This window comes from Emydura macquarii, unplaced genomic scaffold (genome assembly GCF_026122565.2).
Source record: "Emydura macquarii macquarii isolate MOO-44397 ecotype Brisbane River unplaced genomic scaffold, CSIRO-AGI_Emac_v2 contig_2417, whole genome shotgun sequence".
Classification (NCBI taxonomy): Eukaryota; Metazoa; Chordata; order Testudines; family Chelidae; genus Emydura; species Emydura macquarii.
This window is the reverse complement of record NW_027132554.1, coordinates 4,068,041-4,088,660: the sequence shown is the minus strand read 5'-3', so window position 1 is coordinate 4,088,660 and position 20,620 is coordinate 4,068,041. Positions and strand designations below refer to the sequence as shown.

Below are 20,620 nucleotides of genomic sequence, written 5' to 3'. Positions count from 1 at the left end.
CCGAATCGCCTGGTAAGTGTAGACCAGGGCAGAGAGAACTATCATCCCATCCTGCAGAGTGAGAACCGAGGCTCAGACTAATTTGCCAAAGACACAAATCTGCAGCACAGACAAGAACCAAACCCCAATCTCAAATCCCAGTTCGGTTCTTGAACCACAAGGACAGCTTTCCACCAAGCTACTTCAAAGGGGTGTGCATATCGGGGGAGGAGGAAGGGGAAGCATCCTGAAAGCCCCTTTTCTCTTTAAAGACATGTTTAGGGAAGCAATGACACCCATTACTGTTCTTTGTTCCAGCCCCTCCAGTGCTGACTGTTTTGCGCTGAGAAATCCTGGCTGTCGGGGACATACAGGGACCACGTCAGTCAAATTTGGGCCAACGTTTGGGAAAACCTCGATTTTTTTTTTTAATTTTTTTTTTTTTTTAAGTTATGGTTTCTCCTTGACAGAGTTCCTTTAAGAAAACAGTTGCTAAGTCATCAGGAAAGACTGAAAGTACTGGCCCCTTGTGAAGCTGTCCTGGAAGGTCATGCAGTCTTCTGCATTCAAACAAGCAAGCATTACAATGGTTAAGTATTGTCACACAAGAAAATGTGCAGAGGCAGTTGTGTACAATAGAGAGCTTTATAGTCAGAATGGAGTGCACTAGGCTTTCCAGTGCAGAATGGAACAGGAACCAAAATCTTTACAGAACAGAAACACTTTCAAAAACACTTGGCCAGCTGCAGAGCAAACGTCTTGTTTCCATTTTGGAGAAGAGGCTGCAAACTGGTTTGCATTCCGGTTTTCCTCCCTGGTGTGAAGTGTGAAATGTCCCATGCATATTCCCCAAAGTGTCACATGAAACAAAACGTTTGGAACCAGGCAACTGCTAATGGAAATGTGCCTGCAATGATACCCTGCTCATGCAGCAAGACCCCCGTTTGTTGTATATAGAAAGTTACAAGTGCATTTCTCAGAAAAAAATGGAGCAACTGTCTATTGTTCAAGGCAACTCTGAAGTGGAGGATGGATCCAAAGCAGTATTCCCGCTGTATGGGGAAGTGGAAGGAAACCCCAATTTGGATTTCATCTTGTTTCCTACAGACAGTCCACATTTTATAACTGAAGGGATAAAAACAACTCACACACAATAGGGCACAAAAATATGAATGGGCTTCACAGGGCTGGGCCTTGGAGAGGACACAACACAACCGGGGATTGAGTATTAATAGGCTCTTTGAAGATGTGGAGAGGCACTCACGCAAGGGCAAAGGGTTTCAATAACCATCCATGACCTGTGCTGCCAAGCATGCACTGATCCATGGTTCTTTGAGATGAGCGCCAAAATGTAAAGGCTTCCAAAACTTGAGACAAGCCAAGGTGCTGCACTCTAATCCGGGCAAGGAAGGGCCCTACACTAACGGCTCAGCGGAGTGGCCTAGTAAACATTGTTTTCATTGTCTGCAGAACTTGAACAAAGGAAGGACGCAGTTCCCAGCTCGAGTGGTTTCCCCAGCTATCATTCTACAGCATGACCTGAGAAGCGAAAGCCTGGCCATGCTCACACATTTCTGTAGACTCTCATGAAATTCAGCAGTCATGTCCCTGAGAGGTGCTGGTGGGCTGGGTTGCCAGTATATTCCAATTCAAGACAGGGGTGGGAAATAAGCGAAAGGGTCAATTTCATTTCTTTTCTAAAAAGATAAGTTTGTGTTGTCTTCCCAAACTGCACAGCAGCTTACGTGCAGTGACAGACACTGGGGCCATGGGAACCAACGCAGCTTCATGGGTTCCAAGAGCGGCACCAACTAATTACGCTGCTGTACAGAAAGATACTTTACAGAAGGATTCCAAAATTATACTCTCTTATTTCAGGCCCTGCAGCTGCTTCATTATGGGCTGCACAAGAAAATATTTTGCTAATTTAAAGCTTGTCAACTGCCTTATGGGGCAAAGGCCAGTAATACCTTTCTTGGTAAAAAACAGGAAGGATAAAAAGTTAAAGACTTGATTATTCACAAGGGGAGAGCACAATGCATTCAGGTGGCATGTTTTGCTGCATTCATTTATTTGTTAAAAGAGCAATTTCAGGGGTGCAGCAGTGGAATATGCTGGGGGTGGGTGTGGGAGCAGGTCCACTCACCTTTTCCTCCAGACACCCTGCCAACCACCAGATTGGAGCTCTCTGGAGAAAGGAAAGAGGGCTAGACACTGGTGGGGGGAATGGTAACACATTGCCACAGTAGCATCCCGTGACCTTTAACCTTCCTCCCTCAAGTACACCATGGCTGTGTTTTCTTGCCACGCAATGACTGCACCAGAACAGCGCACAGATGTAAAGCTCTTTGTCCCCATCTCTGTTTCGATAGTACCTACGGCAGACAGCCAAAGCTTCACACATCTATCCCCGTCCTGGCGTGGCTCACACAGAGAGCAGGTGGCAGCCACCAGTGCAGTCTGCTGACTGTACACTGCAGGCCTAGAGCTCCTCGTAGTCCCCGCCCCCTTGCTGCTTGTTGGCACTAGCTCCGCCTCCCAGAAAGGCTTCCAGTTCATCGAGCTCATTGTTTGTCTCCTTGCTTCTTTTCTTCTTTTTCTTCTTCTCATCTTTGCTCTCCTCCTTCTCCTTGCCCTTCTTGTGTTTGCTTTTCTTCTTCATAGACTTCTCTTCTTCCTGCAAGATGAGATGACAATTAAGAAAGCTTTTTTCTAATGGCACCAGTAACCCATCGTGCATCATCCTGAAAGTGTGACCCTAGGGACAAAGTCTACCTAGTGTGGGGATTATACTGAAGGACTAAAGCCCAGTATCTAGGAGGGGTGGGGCTAGTGTAGTGAGGTTGGACTTTCTGCTCTCAGCGACAGGGAACGTGTTACACCAGCAGGCCTGTCAGATAAAGATGGCTAGTCGGAATGAGGCACTCTCTTTTATTGGACCAACTTCTGTTGGTGAGAGAGAAGTGTTTGGTCTACAGAGAGCTCTTCTGCAGCGCTGGGAACGTTTAGAACTGATGCTTGTCATTGAACAACAAACCTCCTGATGATCTCTGGTTATTCTTTCTTGGACACACTGCTCAATTGAGAGAGAATTTTCTTGCTAGATTGCACGCATGCTGTCTGTTCATACGATGCTCTATGCAAGCCAACCCTATACAACATTACTTCTCCGATTTCAACTTCTGAACTTCAATTTTACAAGTTTGCTTTTAAGCAGTAAAATGGCTAAAAGCCTGGAGACATGGGGACTGCAGATCCCCTTGACTGGTTCTCTTCCATATTCCCACCCCGGAAAGGCAGGAATATGGACGAGAAACTAGAAGAGCCAGACAATTTCCTGGAGAATGCCAGACCCCCCTCTGGATGACCGGCAGAGAACATACTGATGGAGTTTACACTTCGGAATGAAGCTATACCTCTTTGCTTTTTTTTTTCTTCTTCTTCTTTTTCTCCTTGGAAGAGTGTTTTTCTTTATCTGTTTAAAAAAAAAAACAAAACCAAAAAAAGTTATCTAGCAAATTTAAATGGCTAACAATGCACTTTCCACAAAAAGCCCTGCTCTCCTGCTGCTAAGGAGGACACTGCATTAGAGCTGAATGGAGGGGAAATTCCGATTTGCAACACCAAACTGAATGGCACTGAGAACCATTCAGAAACTAGCTGATTACTCAGGCATTTTAGCATGATAACTACAAATGTGAGGCTGCTCTTTACTTTACAATTATAAAACTAGGCCCATTACTAAGTCTCTGGACACATGTTCAAATACCATCTGCATGTACTTGTTGACCGGGGTCACCTAAAGGGAACTTCAACACACTCACTCACTGCATTCCTCCTAGAAAAGCCAGAGCAATCAGATCAGCCCTACCCACCTGGCCTACAAGTCAGACAAATTGCAGTTAAATTCGTTAGTAAAGGGGCAGCTGCTGAGAACATTCTGCCTCCAGACATTCATTTCAACTCTAGGGTCCATTGGCAGAAGCATTCCAGCTGATCTGGACTATCACAACAGGATGAAGGCAGCTGAGAGACTAAGGGAGTTAGCCAGCTGAGCTCACCAGTGGAGGAAGGCAGGTAGGCAGATGACAAACAGGGTCCTGACACGACAGGGGGTCTGAACCCCAAAGAATAAGCAATTGAATCACCTGATTTATAGTAAATAATATTGTATACAAAGTGTATTGAGCAAGATCTTATGAAAGCTGATGACACTGATCAATGTCAGTGTGAAATGTCAGCAGTAACACTACATGAGGCATTTTGGATACTTATGGATATTATGCTTTAAAGTCTAAGACCAAACCAAGGGAGAAACAAGTTCTCTTTCTGACAGGCGGGAAGGCATCTGTCTCCCTGTCTCTAACGTAATTAAGAATTGTGGAGCCATACAATGGAAGCCCCATTTATATACAAGTCTACAGGGAGATGGGATGTGAACAGGAAAAGAAGAACAGCAGAGGCCATCCAGACTCTGGGGACAAATCAATGTATTTTGGGAAACAGAAGGAAAAGTAAAAAGCCATTTTGTTATCCATCATTCAGAGGACAAAGCACCCTCTGGCTCTGTGAACAGGGGATCCTCCTGCCTCAGGGGCTGGGGATGCTGGTGGCTGGATGCAAGTGAGAAAGCTGCTTAGGCAAAGACTGCAGCTTGCTAACGTTTACATTTTAGATACTAGAAAGTGGGTTAGTTCTGTTTGGTTTGTAACCAGACCTGTCTCTTTTTCTATTGCCTAGTATAATTTCAATCTCTGTTCTTTAGTATTAAACTTATTCTTAGTTTTACCATACGCAATCTCAGTGCTGTGTATCGGGTGTGGGTCCTCAGCTAGTCTAACAAGCTGGAGTGTGCACTGTCTCCTTGGTCATTTCTGTGAGTGGGCCCAGACTGTAGGGAGACGTCTCTGGGGAACGCAGGTTTCACTGAATGTTACCGGCAAGGCAACGTTTTAGGCTGCAGGGTCTCAAGGAGTTTGCTGGTGGGCAGTTTAAGCTCCAGCAAAGCTCTCTCTCTTGCTCAGGCAGAGAGGTAACAGTGGCTTATGATTCTGGGCTCCCTGAGGAGAAAGTCACAGTAGATCTGTGTGGATTTCCCCTCCTCCCCCATACCCTTTCCTTAACTTGCAAGTATTCTACAAGGCAGAACGCACAATGGGAAGAAAATGGTGTGTTGCCAACACCACTGCTAGTTCTTCCTCTGCCTGGTTGAGGACCACTGGTCTCGATGAAGTTACTATAAGGTGGGTGCACAACTGGTTGAAAGACCACACTCAAAGAGTAGTTATCAATGGTTTGCTGTACAACTGGGAGGACATATCCCGTGGGGTCCAAGATGGGCCAATCCTGTGTCCATTATTATTCAATATTTTCATTAATCACTGATAAGAGTGAAAAGCATGCTTATAAAATGTGTGGGTGACACCAAGGTGGGAGGGTTGCAAGCACCTTGGAGGACAGGATTAGAATTCAAATTGATCTTGACAAACTAGAGAATTGGTCCAAAATCAACGAGATGAAATTCACTAAAGGTAAGTGTGCCAAGTACTTCACTTAGGAAGGAAAAATCAAATGCAATACTACAAAAATGGGGACTGACTGCTGGGTAGGAATACTGCTGAAAAGGATCTGAGAGTTATAATGGATAACAAATTGAATGTGACACAGCTGCAAAAGATGCTACTATTCTGGGGTGTATTAACAGGAGTGTTGTATGGTGAGACACAGAAGGTAACTGTCCTATTCCTCTCTGCACTGATGAGGCCTCAGCTGGTAGCACCATGTCCAATTCTGGGTGCCACACTTTAGGAAAGAGTCCAGAGGAAAGCAACTAAAAAAACAGATACAAGGTTTAGAACGCCTGACCTATGAGGATAGGTTAAAAACTGGGCATGTTTAATGTTGAAAAAAGAAGACTGAGTGGGGACCTGCTAACAATCTTCAAATATGTTAAGGGCTGTCATAAAGAGGAGGGCGATCTATTGTTCACTCCAGGAGGGACAAGAAGTAATGGGTTTAATCTGCAACCACGGAGATTTAGGTTAGATATTAGGAAAAACTGTCTGACTAAATGTAGGTAAGCTCTGGACTAGGTTTCCAAGGGAGGCTGTGGAATCTCTATCATTGGAGATTGTTAAGAACAAGTTGGACAAACTCCTGTCATGGATGGTCTGATCCTACCTCAGTACAGGGGGCTGGACTTGATGACTTTAAGGTTCCTCCTAGCCCTACATTTCTATGATAAGGAGTAAAGCAGTCTCTAAGGTAGCCAGGACCCAAAACACTTCGGGTTTTAGATAGCAAAAGCAACACCTTGAATTGCACCTGGAAGTGACCTGAAAGCCAGCGCAGACTTAAAAAATTAACAAGTCTTCTGCATCCATCACTGCCAAAGAGGCCCATCCTGCATTAGCTGAAGTGTTAGAATGGCCGTCAAGGGCAGTCCATGTAAAGTATATTGGTAGTAATCTGGCCTATAAAAAGGTCTGGATAACAGTGTCAGACCTACATTAAGGAGGACAGGAAAGATCACTGCTTACAGATTTCAAGCTGAGGACAAATACTGTGCTTACTCTCTAACAAGGACTGACACCAAACCTGCTGCCATACTTGCCAACATCTCCCCCATCCCCTCTGTGCAGAACTTCAACTAACTCACTCTCATCCACCAGTCTCACGGCTAGACACCGGGGAAGCAGCTAAACTGCATGGTCTGGGTCTGACTGAAGAGCCATGTCTGTATATTGATGGCACTACAGTCTGAACCATTTAATTCTCTGCCCTTCTGGCATCATGGATGCTTTGAACAAAAGGACTGACCGAAAGGACCCCATGTGAACACCCTGGGTGGGGCTTCCGAGCAGAGAACCAAGTCACTGACGTCATTTCCACCTCACTGGTAAGCACTGAAGGTTGCTGACACCTGGCCTTTTTCCGTCGTTATCAGTATCTATTAGACCCAGACACAACAGGGCAGTGGGAAGGACAGCAGGTGGCTTCAGGGTTGACTTGACACCAGTCAACCGAAAACAGGGAGGTAACACATTGCAATTTATTCATCTCCAGAGAAAATATTGACAGCCACCTTTAAGAGTGAAATTCAAGTTTCACGGTGAGGTTACAAATCACAGATTTGACAAGAGTGACTTGGGCTCCGCACTGTTGCTCCAAAGAAAAGAGCATCTCTGACAACTGGAATTAATGCCACATGCAGTCAGCAGTCCCGCTAGAACAGACAACCAGAAATGAATAGACCATCCTCACAGGAAAATGATCTCTGCTGCCGAAACCATTTATTGAACAAGTGTCAATGTGAAGCCAAGGCATTGATCATGCGATGCTGTTCTATTGCAATGACTATTTTTCCTGTAGCAATAGTCTCTCTCAAACTGAATCATTGTCTAATGAACATCTGAAGGCTAATGGCTGCTGACTCTACCATTTAATAGCTTTATTGGCTGTGAGAAGAGTTCTTGAGAAGAATGTCAGTTTGTCCCTCAAAATGCAGAGGTTTATGACTACATTGCAATTTCACAAGCTGATTTTTGATGGCTTAATGTTTTATCTATATATTTTAATCAGCTGATCAGTCAGCCACCTAGCAATCTGACTGAATGCCAAGATACAGGATTTTTTAACTCCCCTCAGTAGTTGAGGGCAGGAAAATACCAGGTCAGATTAATAGCAATGCTAAATGAAATCAGAGTCACTGATTAAGGCCTCTGTAGAGTGATTCCCACCCAGCTGGGCTGCGCAGGTACAGATGGTGACAGGCTGACAGAGCTTGGATGGGCTTTGATGTCTTGTTCTAAAATCATGACTAACTAATAAATGTCAAATCCTTTCTTCATCTCTTACAGCTCCCCCCACCCCTGAAGAGTCTTTCATGTCCCATCATTCCAGGTTACTTCCCAGGCAGATCGGTAGGAAGCAGCCACGTGCTCCTGCTTCAAGCTGAGCAGGAAAAAGCATAGTACTCTCTCCCATGGTATCAGCAAATGCTCCCCCAGCTGAGGTTAGTAAAGGCAGGGGTGGGAGAAAGGGAAAAAGTTTTGCCAAAGATCATTAAATGTTCACACAAAGCTTTGTGTGAAGTTAGGGGTGTTTTACTTAATGCAAAATTGATTTACTTAACCTTGGACCTATTCAGGGCAGTGAAAAACCCAGCAGCCTGACAATCACAGTCAGAAGCGGCTCAGACACAGTCTCCTACATTTACCTTCATCACTGCTCTCTTTGGGGCCTGTTTCTTCCAAGCCTAAGCCAAAGAGATCAGAGTCATTTTTCGGCTTGAACGAGCAGACTGTAGGCTTCATGGGCTGTGGAGGCTTCGCCAATGAAGTGTCTTCATCAGAGATGTCAGAGGGGTCTTCTCGCACTGGGAATTCACCCTAGAGAATGAAAGGCAGACACATCATGGACCCAATCTTAGCTACCAAGGAATCTAAACTGATTGCTCAAGCAAAAGCCTCACCTCCCTCCCTGTCTAAAGAAAAGCAGGCGGTGGAAGAACAGACTTATTTCCAAGAACCTGTCACAGCTTTATCCAGAAGGCAGTGCTACCTATTTCATGCCATGCCGGAAGTGTCCAGATAGCACCAGAACTGGAACTCTGCTATGACATGCTCTGCAGTGCTTACCATTTGTGCTCAGAAGACCAGACTGTGGGTGCAATGGGGTCAAAACATGATCTCCGGCTGCATTAGGATTACCAATTGCACTAAAGGGGCGCTGCCATACCGGAAAACCTTCAAATACAAGGGACTCAAACCTATGTCCTGCCCTGTCAGTGTTATAGAGGGGAATCGTGCCATCCTGGGGTCAAAAGGCAGCATGCATCCAGGGGAAGCATTTCATGGTGCTGGAGCAAACCCCCCTGTTTAAGGAAAAAGGGAGCTGCATCTCCCATGACAGAGAGCCTAAAAGCTGGAAAACTGCCAGGGACAGGTAAAGCCAGAAGGTTCCTCTCACCCTGCCTCTCACCCTGGTCCTGGAGCACAGACACCTCTCCATGTTTGCTAGTTGACATTAAGGAGTTAAACTTCTTCCTTTTACAATGTTCTTAGCACTAGTCCAAACGTAACCAGCCTCTTCTGCTGAGCTGTCTTGCTGGTCCTGTATGCAGCCCTCTCCCTGTAAGAGTAGGGGACGCAGCTCCTTTCACGGCTTAACCTGGCCAACACGTTTTGCACTGAAGAGTTTTTCTGTGGGGGGACAGCTCCCTGGCGCTGCTACAATGCAGAGCTTCCCAGCAGCTCCTGCTGCCTAATCAGGTGCAAGGACTGATGACCTTGCTCAGAAAGCCACTGGTTTTAGAGCGAAATGCTTGGAACTGTGGGCACTGGCAACGCTAAGAGAAGGGAGTATTACTGAATGAGGCCAGCATGACACACGGCCAAGGTCACGGACCAACTCAGAGGGGGACTCTCCACACACAACCCTGGTGCCAGGTGAGCCCAGCAAAAGTAACTCTACAGGAACCTGGCTCTGGCACTTGGAAGTATACAATACTTAACTGCACACACAATCATAGTTAGTTGTTTCTGTACAGATGGGCCTAATGGCTCTAACTGTGGACCCCCAAAGGCAGGGGCACTCGGAGTTTGCCCAGGTAAAGGCCACAACACTGAACTGCTAGGATCCCAAAGGATTCACTTCATTCGCTCATCTTTAACATGGGGAGATGCCAGCTCCGCTCTGAGCTGGGCAGCCTTTTGCAGGTTGCATCTATACTAAAGTTGAGCAGCTGTAGCCTATATTGTGAATGCCACGGATTCACCAACGTCAGCTGTTTGTTGGATTGCCCCCCTGTAGGGCATTTGGGGCTTCAATACTGGCTTTGCCAGGCCAGGAAGGATTCAGCACTGAACTTCACCATGGCCTTTCGATTCTTGAGTTAAAAATGGGAATCCGCACGCACGCACACACGCTCAGTACACTAAGTTACTGATGAAAAGAACCTCAGCGTTGGGTTTCATACATTCCATGTGGCTGTTTGAGCTCAGAGTTTATCTGCAGTTACTGAATAATTGGTATGCTGAAAAACGCAACAGGAACCACGCTGCCATCTGGCTTCACCAGTGAGAAGGACAGAAGTGGCCTGTGTTTGAACAATAATGCTCCTCAGCTTGTTTAGCATTTATCTTGCAGTTGCTGCTGTTGAGAAAGCTCTCATCATTCCATTGCTGCTTCTAGACTGAGCTAAAAAGCAGTGACACATGCATGTTATTTACCACTTTCTTCCTTTGGCTGTCAGACTCCTCACTTTCAAAATCCGGATCATCCATCACAAATGAGAGCATCTGGGTGGCTATCGGTCCCTCCTGATCACTATCAGACTCCTCAGGCTTCTCTTCTTTGCTTCCCTTCGCTTTGGAAGCTGAGCCCTTGTTCTGGAAAGTGGTCCTTTGCTCCTGGACTGATGCTGTAGGAGCAGCAGCTCCAGTGGCTGGCAGATCTGTGGGGCGCTTTGTGCTGCTGCTTTTCTCAGAGCCAGAATGCAGAGCTACGCTGCCCGGAGGCTGCTGGTCAGGTGCTTTGGTGAAAGCTGCTTCATTTTGTAGTTTCACTGAATTTCTGGAAGACCTTGAAAAAAGGAAACAAGTTGTCAGCTACAACGCCGTAACAGCCATGGCAAGGTGAAGCTTGCAGCCCTCCCTTCATGCCCCTGCTGTGCAGGGTCTGGGAGTCCACTCAGTCACAAGGAGCCAGGTGTGGGGGAAACAAAGAGGAAAATGTCTGCCATCAGGAGTGGGCCTGCCACACAGCTAAGGAAAGCAATGGGCTGGTTCAGAGGGTCGGACTGCTGGAGTAAGGAAGATGTTGGCATCTCCCAGACTCCAGCAGGGACACTGGAGTGTTAATGTTTGGCTAATATTGGTCTCCATTACAAAGGAGGTCTCCCTAATCATATGGAAAGGGGGAAGCAGAACTAGTTGATTTTGTTAGAAACTGGTTTCATACAGATGAATATTTCCTTCTTCAGATTAAAAGCAGGGGATTTATACAGTCAGTCAGTCTTAGCCAGTTGGAGCCCCTGGCTTTGGTCCTGTGGTCTCATGCCAAACCACTTCTCCTGCATGCTCTTTCACCAGGACTAGCTACGAGCCCTATGGAGGTATCTTAACACAACATGTGTTATCTTTCTTATGACACTCAGATAGTGACAGTGTTAGAGGGAAACCGAGACACTCCACCTCTTCCCTATACTTTTCTGTGTCCCTCGCCTCATCTCCCACATTGCACAAGTGAAGCAAAGTGACTAATGGTAACTAGCCAGTTAACTGAACCTACTCTAGGAGATTTCTCTAACCTACACCTAAAGCAGTGATGAGGCTCTATAGGTTTTATATGCAGCACTCAGGCCCTGGAAATCTTTCTGGCAGTAAGCCAAATGCTGAAAGATAGCCAGTTATCCCTGAGGACATAGATACTTGAGATCAACAAATTTGCTTGTGAGCCAAACCCTGCTGCATTATTTATGTGAGCACACTTCGCATTCCATGCAACTCACACCATATTCTGTGGGCTCCATTCTCCAGCAAGAGCAGCAATGCCATCCCTGTATGCGAAGTGCTGCTTGTGCTGGTGCACAGAGAGGGCATCGTGAGCGCTTTCAGCCCTATGCAAGGAGGCTTCAGACCCACCCACGCCCTCTATGCGAATGTGCTCAACAGCTTCCCCAACGCCTCCTGTTCAAACACTAGAAGGCTGGGCCGCTCTCTCATCAAGAGGGGCTCACTCTGAAAGGACTGCTTGTTAGCACAACCAAGTTAGTCCTTGGGTGGCATTTGTGTGTTACAATTTCCCCAAACTGAATAATATGGATGGTGTTTAGGAATACTACTATGCACTTCCATAGCACCGTCCATCAGAGAATCTGCAATTTGTGAACGGTTGCAAAGTCAGCCTTGCCTTGTGAGGCACAGATAACCCCATTGGACAGGTAGGGAAACAGGTTGAGTGAGATTCAGAGAGCTGCTTAAGGTCACAGTGAGTCAGTGGCAGGGCTGAAAAAGACCTACATCTCCCAACTCCCAGTTTCGTACTTTAGCCTCTAGACTATCCTTCTTCATACCATTGTGTCTCGTGGTCCATGTCAATATCTTCATTAGCCAGGATGGTGACCGAAGCGTCCTCCATTTCCACCTCCTCCTCACTTGACAAAGTAATATTTTTGCTTGGTACAAGTTCTGCTGCCAGTGAGGGCTTGCTGAGCACTTTGTCATCTAGATCCAGATCATCTTGGAAAGCTGCTACCATGGGGTTCCCTCCAAGTGCTTCCCCATCACTGTAAGATACACAAGTGTTAGACAGAGCCCCTCAGAGTGCATTCGGGTGTGTACACTCCTACTTCTACATGTGCCAGATTAATGCAACTGAAGTTCTAGGATCTCTTCCCTACCTTAATGAGGGCCATTGGTGTTTAGCCCTGGCCAGCTGAAGTTGCCCGTGTCCTGACTGCACTCCCTGACCTGCCATGGAGCTCAGGCCATGCCTGATCACCAGAGCCAAGGGCTTGGCACAGTGGATTATAACACGGGGGAGGGGTAGCAAGTAGTGGTTAGTACAGCCAAGCCCTTAGCTGGGGACACTGGGATAGTTGTCAGACAAGGTGAGGCCTCACTGCTGCAGAGTAGCTTTCTGGGAACATTTCCAGTACACCGTGCAGGGGAGTAGTCAATTAAAAACAACAGGAATTGCATGCCTTCATCCCCACGTCCTGTGATTCAACCGTATTCTCACTGGCACAGTGGCAGGAATTAACCTTCAGCTGGTGGCTCCTCTGTGCGATTTCTCGTCTATGGTGCTCCCTGAAGTCGGCAGCTACCAGATACCACAACAAGGCTTAACATTCCCCAAATGAAATTAATCTGAGGACACACTTTTAGAATGTGAGAGCCCCTAAGGCTCCCTCGATTTAACAGGATTATGTCTTCTGAGACATCTTGATAGGGAGTTTCACTGCAGAATTACAAACTGCGAATTCTTGGCTTGATTTCCTCAGGACCTGCCACTTTAATGCTTTCCCCAAGCTTTGCTCATGTCAAGAATAGAGATTTTTTTCACACTACAGACTCAGGAGGCTTTTATCACCTTCCCTTCTCCTGCCTGCTCTCTCTAGTCAATACCTTTTATTCAGAGAGGATCATTTGCTTCTTGATATGTGAACGTATTATGTTGGTGTCAAACCCACACACAGCACTCACCTTCCTTTCAATGCCTTGCTAAAGGTTACACAAACTCATCTCATTTACTTCCAAATACAAAAAATGACATTCGGGTCATGTCACGGGTAACACCGGAGACGGTTAAAAGGAAGGAGCTGGGTCTGTCTGATGCTTTCTCAGGCTTCAGATCTGATTTTCTAGTAGGCACCTATCATCCCTCTGACCCCTCTGGCCAACGCTCAGAGTGAGGCGGCCCAAATGTGGACGGTAGAAGCTGCCACACGTGGGTGCTGAAGGAACAGGACATTCAAAGGACTTTTACAGGCTATCATTCCCAAGTGGATTTTAGAAGGATTCTGTACCTTTACCTACAGGTTACATTCCAGAGTGTGCAGGACTGTGATGCTGTATGACTGAATATGACCATATCACTGGTACTGCCACTGTTCTACAACTGCGACCAATCTTTCACAAAGTATGTCATGCAAGGTGCCCAGGGAAAAGTTATGATTATCCTGTTTATAGGCATGTACCATTTTTGTATCTGAAGTGATGAATATGGGCTATGTACTGGCATAATACAGACGTGTTGTATTCCGGGTAACATGCACCAGTTAAAATCTGCATTAAGGCCAGACGGCAATGTACTGATGGCCCATCAAGGACACTCAGCTCTCACAACAGACCACAGAAGAAACTCATTCCACCCGGACTGCTCTTCCTGTGGATGCCATAGCAAGGAAATGGGCAATGACTGCCCCTGTGAGTCATGAAGCCATGTGCTACGTTCATGTGACCCCAGACTCCATCTTAGGCCTGTAACATTCCACACACAGAGACAGTAAAGCTTCAGGCACATGGCAAAGGATATAAAAGACCCCTGAGATATCTCCATTTTGCCTCTTTCCTGCCCCGATTCTCTGGACTGTATATTTATAACGAAAAGGAGCTTTTCCAAGTATGAACTGAGGTGCTTCCCATCTTCTGGAAGTTACCAGAGACACTTTACAAGCCAGCACTTTATTCCATCACAGCTACAAGCCTGATCTAAGGACCCTGCAACTATTTGTATGTATATGTTCTATTAACCATTATTAACTCTCCTCTTCTTGCCTTTTATTATTAAACCTTTAGATTTTACTTACTAAGGGACTGGCCGCAGCGTGATTACTGGGTAAGATCGGAGTTATGTATTGACCTGGCTAAGTGGCTGAACTCATGGGATTAGAAGGATCCTATATCTGATTAAATCGGTTTTCAGTAACCACTCATCATAAAGTCAGTGTCTGGGTGTAAGACACGGACTGGACTGCCTAAGGAGGCTGCATTTTGGACTCCTTGTTAACCAGTGTGGGGAGACAGAAGTTCATATGTTACTGGCCCAGTGTAATCTAATGATAGAATAACCACCAGTTAGGGATGAGGCTGCCCTATTTCTCAGCAGTTTGACCTGAATTTGGCGCTCTCAGCTGTGACCCACTGAGGCACGGTGACAATGCTGGACAGAGCTCATTTCAAATTTGACATTGCAGTAAGATGATTTCAACTGGATGTTTGCCTAGATCAGTGTTTCTCAATTATATTTCGCCGCAGCACCCTTGCACGGCCATGCCATACCCTCCGCCGACAAGTCCAGGAAATCTTCCCCTTTTCGGCGGCGTGCGATTTCTGTTAATTTCGGCGGCGCGGTTCTGCTTTTCACGGAACCCTTCAACTCAGCCCGCAGTTGAGAAACACTGGCCTAGATCATTGCGCCACGTTCAGATTTTACATGCGATTCCTCTGCATCCTTCCTGGAGTCTTAAGAAGACCCTCTGCTTTCAAGACACTACACTGCAGCCACCAACACTCCAGCTGAGACAGACTGCCCAGGACTCTCTTTGGAGCCCAACACTGCTGCTGCCACAATGAACCCAAAAGGTGCTGGCTGCTGAGCATTAGGGACATGCTCCCAGGTTGAGTGCGTTGCCAAGGCAGCCCTGACAGCCCATACCAGACAAGTGAACGAGAGACTGGACCCTTATCTCCCATAGGACAGGGCACAGCATCACTCCAGACTAGCCCCACAAAAACTAGTTCAAACATGTCACAGGGGTTGGGGGCTTTTTTATTTTATTTTAATTTTAAGAGGTTTCTGGGGATTAAAAAGAACTTGAGTGGATTTCCTCTTGAAATACACTGAAAAGAAACGATGCCGGGGTGGTTTTATTTTAAAATGCTACTGGTGTTGTGACATGCTCTAGAAACCTCACACTCGAGATTACGGTCTTGAATACGAAGCAGTAGCTTAAGTAATGCAACTGTAGCTATCAACTGCTGTTAGTGCAATTATCCTCCCATCAATCGGCGCACACACTAGACTAAGGCACAGATCTTTAAAACGTCCTTAGTCTGGATAGAAAGAACATATATGTACACACACAGATGAACAAAGTGAGTCATCTCTGCATGCAGTGTATATGTAAAGAGATTGCCTCTATCTCTAGCTTCTACACAAATTACCTCGCTGCAGCTCAACAGCAAAGCAATGAAGCGAATATACGTCAGGAAAATCATTGCTGCAATACAAACAAGATCTGACAATGCAAAATTAGTATCAGCTTGTGGCACTGAGGCTCCAGCTGGAAGGAACTCACAAAGCATGCAAAAATAAGCATACTGCCCCAGCTGCTGACAAACCTGCATTGAGCCTGAGCTAAGGTGGTCCCCAACATGGGCACCCCACACTAAGTAAGGATTGCAATTTGAGAGGCATGTGATTTAAAGTGATCCCTGCTGACAACATTAAGATAAAGAACATTGTAGGTGAGGTCCCCAATCCTGAGGATCAGTGGTGTGTAGGGGCAAACTCCACTTCAGAATTCTGAATGTATTCTGAACTGCTTTCAGATCAGAAGAAACTGATCATCCCTAGCATCTTCCCTAACATACCTCACCCTACAGAGAGGAGAAACACACACCTCCTGCCAATTTAATTTAGGAGCTAGAGAAACAGAGGAGAAGAAACCGAAATCTAGTTCAGTAAGGAAGCTGGAGGGAACTTGTACTGTGGGAGACGGGTAGTGTGAGCACATGCCAGGACAAGGGGAGGCCCCCCAGTGTGAAGGAAACCCTGTCCTCAGTTCCCCTCACTTGCTCTCTCAGCACAGCTGGTAACTACTGAAGCAGCTGTCCATGAAGGCCTGGGTGGGATGGGGGATTATGCAGATTTAAGGATAAGGAAAGCTAATTAGGTGGCTAGTAAAGATAAAAGTCTAGTGAGGTGGTGAAACCAGATCCACAGGTCCACACAGAACTCACCTTTCTAATAATGCCCCGTATGCGATCCATTTGGTATAACCTAGCTACTTCCACAGCAAGGCCTGGAACAGAGAAGAAATGGGGATGCCTATTCTGAGTCTGATAAGCTTCTTTAATATCCTTCAAATACACCTTGGCACAGTGCATCAGACGAAGGATAAGCCACGCAAGCCGTGTGGCAGGGAAATAGGAAACAACTAACTGTCCTAATGAGCTGGTCAAGGAACACATTTCACGAGTTCTCCCTCCTGCACACTAACGGATAGAAACAGGCCTTAAAAACAAGCAGCAGGAGGTTAGGACTCAACCCCTCAATCTTTAAAGAGCTATGCTGGCTGCTAGCCATATGATTCCAATGGACTTTAATAGGAATTATATAGGTCAGCTGTTCTCAGCCTGTGGTCCTGAACCACCCACGGTCCTGGCTCACTTCCAGCAGCTAGGATGCATTTCAAGACTGCCAAAGTAGACAAGATATTGCTCTAATATTACTTGTCCACCTCAGTAATTGGTGTAATGGCCAAAGGGATATTATGGGATCACAAGAGGGAGGAAGGGGTCCATAAGGCACAATCAAGATGTGGTCAACACAGAAATCATGAGAACCCTCAATATAGCTAAAAACCACATCTGACGAAGTGGGTTACAGCCCAAGAAAGCTGATACCTGCAGAAATTAAATGTGTTAGTCTTTAAAGTGCTACAGGACTCTCCTTGTTTTTGCTGTATACAGACTAACACGGCTACCCCTCTGGAACTAAAAACCACTGATCATCCTAATGCCAGTAGGACGTCGCTGCTATACCACAGAAAGAAAATATGCCAAGGTAAAGCAAAAGTGTTCTTCTGAATGAAGTCACCACAGTAGCAAGTCTCAGGAAGGGCTCAGTTACAAGAGATCCTACTCCGTTGTATCTAGGATGGGCGTCTAACCAATCCTATTTGCAATGAAATCCCCACTACTTACTAGCACACAGCTGCTTAAATGGGCTATGGGACCATCGCTTACACACAGCACCTTGCTTGCTCCTGTGAGAAACCTATCCACAATTATGTTCATTCTACTCTGGTTAGTTAAGAAGGCAGTTATAAATTTGTAACACAATAAGATATTATCTTGTTGTATTTGCAAACATGGCACTGTTTGTGCCTAGTGGTAACACAAACGCAGCAGAGATGTCTGCACATAATGTACGTGTAACATGAAACCTAGCCCTGTATGCTCTGTTAGGCTCTCAGCTTGTTTTTGTGTATTTAGAAACAAGGAAAGCAGCTTCTAAGTTGTTTGCTTTAAAGAAAGGTCTGCAGAGAGGGTTCGGCTGGATTCCGAAAAGAACTCTAAATTCCTTGGACCAGAACTACATTTGGTCTGCTGGGCCTCAACTGCCTCGTAACCAGTAGAATACAAGAGAAAAACAAGGTTACTTACCAGTAACTGTTGTTCTTTGAGATGTGCTGCTCACGTCCATTCCAATATAGGTGAGTGCACGCCAGCGTGCACGGTTCCCGGAACTTTTTTCCCCTTAGCAGACCCCGTAGGGCCGGCTCAGGCACCCCCTGGAGCCCCACGCACATGCTGCGGTATATGAGGCGCTGCTGGCCCCACACCCCCTCAGTCCCTTCTTTCTGCCAACTCCGACAGCGGGGATGGAGGGTGGGTGTGTAATGGACGTGAGCAACACATCTCGAAGAACATCGGTTACTGGTAAGTAACCTTGTTTTCTACTTCGAGTGATTGCTCATGTCCATTCCACTATAGGTGATGAACAAGCCATACCTTGGAGGTGGGTAGGAGTTACCGGTGAGCTGTTCTCATCAGCACCGCCCTGCTGAAATCCGCGTCCCCTCTCGCCTGCTGCACGATGGCGTAGTGGGACGTGAAGCTGTGCACTGACAACCAGGTGGCGGCTTTGCAGATGTTCTGCAGGGGCACTCTCTCCAGGAAGGCCGCAGAGGAGGCCTGGGTTCTGGTTGAGTGCGCTGTGATGACACCCAGAAGCGGCACATTCGCCTGCTCGTAGCAGCTCTTGATGCAGGATGTGATCCACGCAGAGATGCGCTGGGCGGAGACAGGTGAGCCTTTCATCCGGTCAACTACCGCGACTAAGAGCTGTGTCGATTTCTGGAGCGGCTTTGTCCTCGATGTAGTAGGCCAGGGCTCGTCTCATGTCCAGCGAATGCCATCTCCATTCCTCTTCCAAACCGTGCGGTTTGGGAAAAACACAGGGAGAGATTTATCTTGGTTATAATGAAATTGGGAAACCACCGTGGGCAGAAAGGCTGGGCGCGGCTTCAACTGCACCTTATCCTTATAGAATACTGTCTAAGGGGGCTCCGAGGTCAAGGCCCTAATCTCGGAGACCCTCCTGGCTGAGGTAATGGCCACCAGGAAGGCTACCTTCCATGAAAGCAGGAGCAGGGGGCATGAAGCCATGGGTTCAAAGGGGGCCCCGTGAGTCTCGAGAGGACCAGGTTGAGATCCCAGGGAGGCACCGAGTTACAGACCTGAGGATAAAGCTCTCCACCCCCTTGAGGAACCTCCAACATGGGATGGGAGAACAGGGATCTCCCCTCTAGCGGCTGATTGAAGTCCGAAATGGCCATCAGGTGAACCTTCAGTGAGGCCAGCACCAGACCCTGGAGCTTTAGCTGGAGCAGATACTCCAGAATCGCCTGCGGAGGCGAGAGCCTGGGCGGAATGCCCCGGGACTCCGCCCAAGAGGTAAACCATTTCTACTTAGCCTGGTACATGACCTGTGTAGAAGGTTTCCTGCTGCCCAGCAGGACTTGCTGGACCTGCACCGCGTAGGTTCTCTCTCCCTCCGTCAGCCCAAGAGCCTCCAGGCCGTGAGCTGCAGGGGGTCCAGGTGCAACCGATGACCGTGGTTCTGGAAGAGACGGTCATGCCGCCTCAGGGCGGAGCAGTGAATATGACATCCGCCCTGTCCCTGTTTATTTGCGGTAGGACCTTGGGCAGGAGTGGAATGGGCGGGAACGCGCACCTGAGGGTCCCCATCCAGTCACTGAGGAACGCGTCTGAAATCGACCCAGTCTCACGATCCCGGTGCAAGCCGAACCTTGGCACTGCGCGTTCCAAGCCGACGCAAATAGATCCAGCTGGGGAACACCCCACCTTTGGAAGATCGTAGTCACTACCTCCGGGTGCAGCGACCAGTCGTGGCAGGGTAGAAATGTCCTGCTGAGGCGATCTGCCTCGTCATTCCTCACCCGCAGGGGGTAAGAGGCAGTCAAGTGGAAGTCGTGTCTCACGGCAAAGCCCCACAGACAGGTAGCTCCCTCGCAGAGGGCCATGGAGCACACCCCTCCCTGCCTGTTTATATAAACATAGCTGTGGTGTTGCCTGTCAGCACCTGCACCACTCTGCCTGCCAGGAATCAGAGGAACAGCCTGCACGCTAGGTGAATAGCCCTCAGCTCCTTCATGTTGATGTGCAGGCGCCTGTCCTCCCCCGATCAGAGCCCCTGAGTGCTCAGGTTGGCCCCGATGTGGGCTCCCCATCCCACATCCGAGGCGTTGGAGATTAAGGTGACCAACGGGACCAGTTCCCTGAACGGAACACGCTTCCACACTGCCCTGGGGGATCTCCACCAGTCTAGGGAGGCTAGGGCGGACGGGGAACTGTGACCACCCAATTCTGTGGGTGTCTGCTTGGCCCATATACCCGAGGTCAACCACGCCTGAAGCGGCCTGAGACTCAGGTGAGCTAGTCTCACTACGTACGTGCAGGCCGCCATATGGCCTAACAGCTGTAGGCAGTGCCTGGCTGTTATTGTGAGGCATCAGTGTAGCCGGAAGATGATAGAGACCAGACCTCGAACGTGGCTGAGGTAGGAAGACTGTGGCCTAGGAAGCGTCCAGGGTGGCCCCAATGAATGTATGCATTGCACCGGGGTTAGAATGGACTTCTGCTTGTTTATGAGCAGTCCCAGCCTGCTGCACGTGAAGCACGTGAGGGACATGCTCTCCTGCACTTGGAACCCGGACCTGCCGCTGAGCAGCCGATCGTCCAGGTAAGAGAAGATTTGTACACCCTTTTGCCACAGGTGAGTCGCCGCTACCGCCATGCATTTGGTGAACACCCTTGGAAGACGGCCAAAGGGCAGGGCTGTAAATTGGTACTGGGAGCCAGCCACCGTGAAGTGGAAGAAGCAT

General features: G+C 47.6%; 1 protein-coding gene across 1 annotated transcript in view; it reads right to left on the bottom strand.

Moving 5' to 3' along the window:
- Positions 1–605: 605 nt before the first annotated feature.
- The window catches only part of RABL6 (RAB, member RAS oncogene family like 6), a 74,534-nt gene continuing 54,519 nt past the window's right edge, over positions 606–20,620 (bottom strand). Inside the window, exons 11-15 of the mRNA XM_067561580.1 lie at positions 12,056–12,268; positions 10,212–10,563; positions 8,198–8,369; positions 3,396–3,454; positions 606–2,656 (exon numbers count right to left, since the gene is read on the bottom strand). Of these exons, the coding sequence (XP_067417681.1) occupies positions 2,462–2,656; positions 3,396–3,454; positions 8,198–8,369; positions 10,212–10,563; positions 12,056–12,268 (991 nt within the window). The 3' untranslated portion in view covers positions 606–2,461. The remainder of the gene's footprint in view (positions 2,657–3,395; positions 3,455–8,197; positions 8,370–10,211; positions 10,564–12,055; positions 12,269–20,620) is intronic.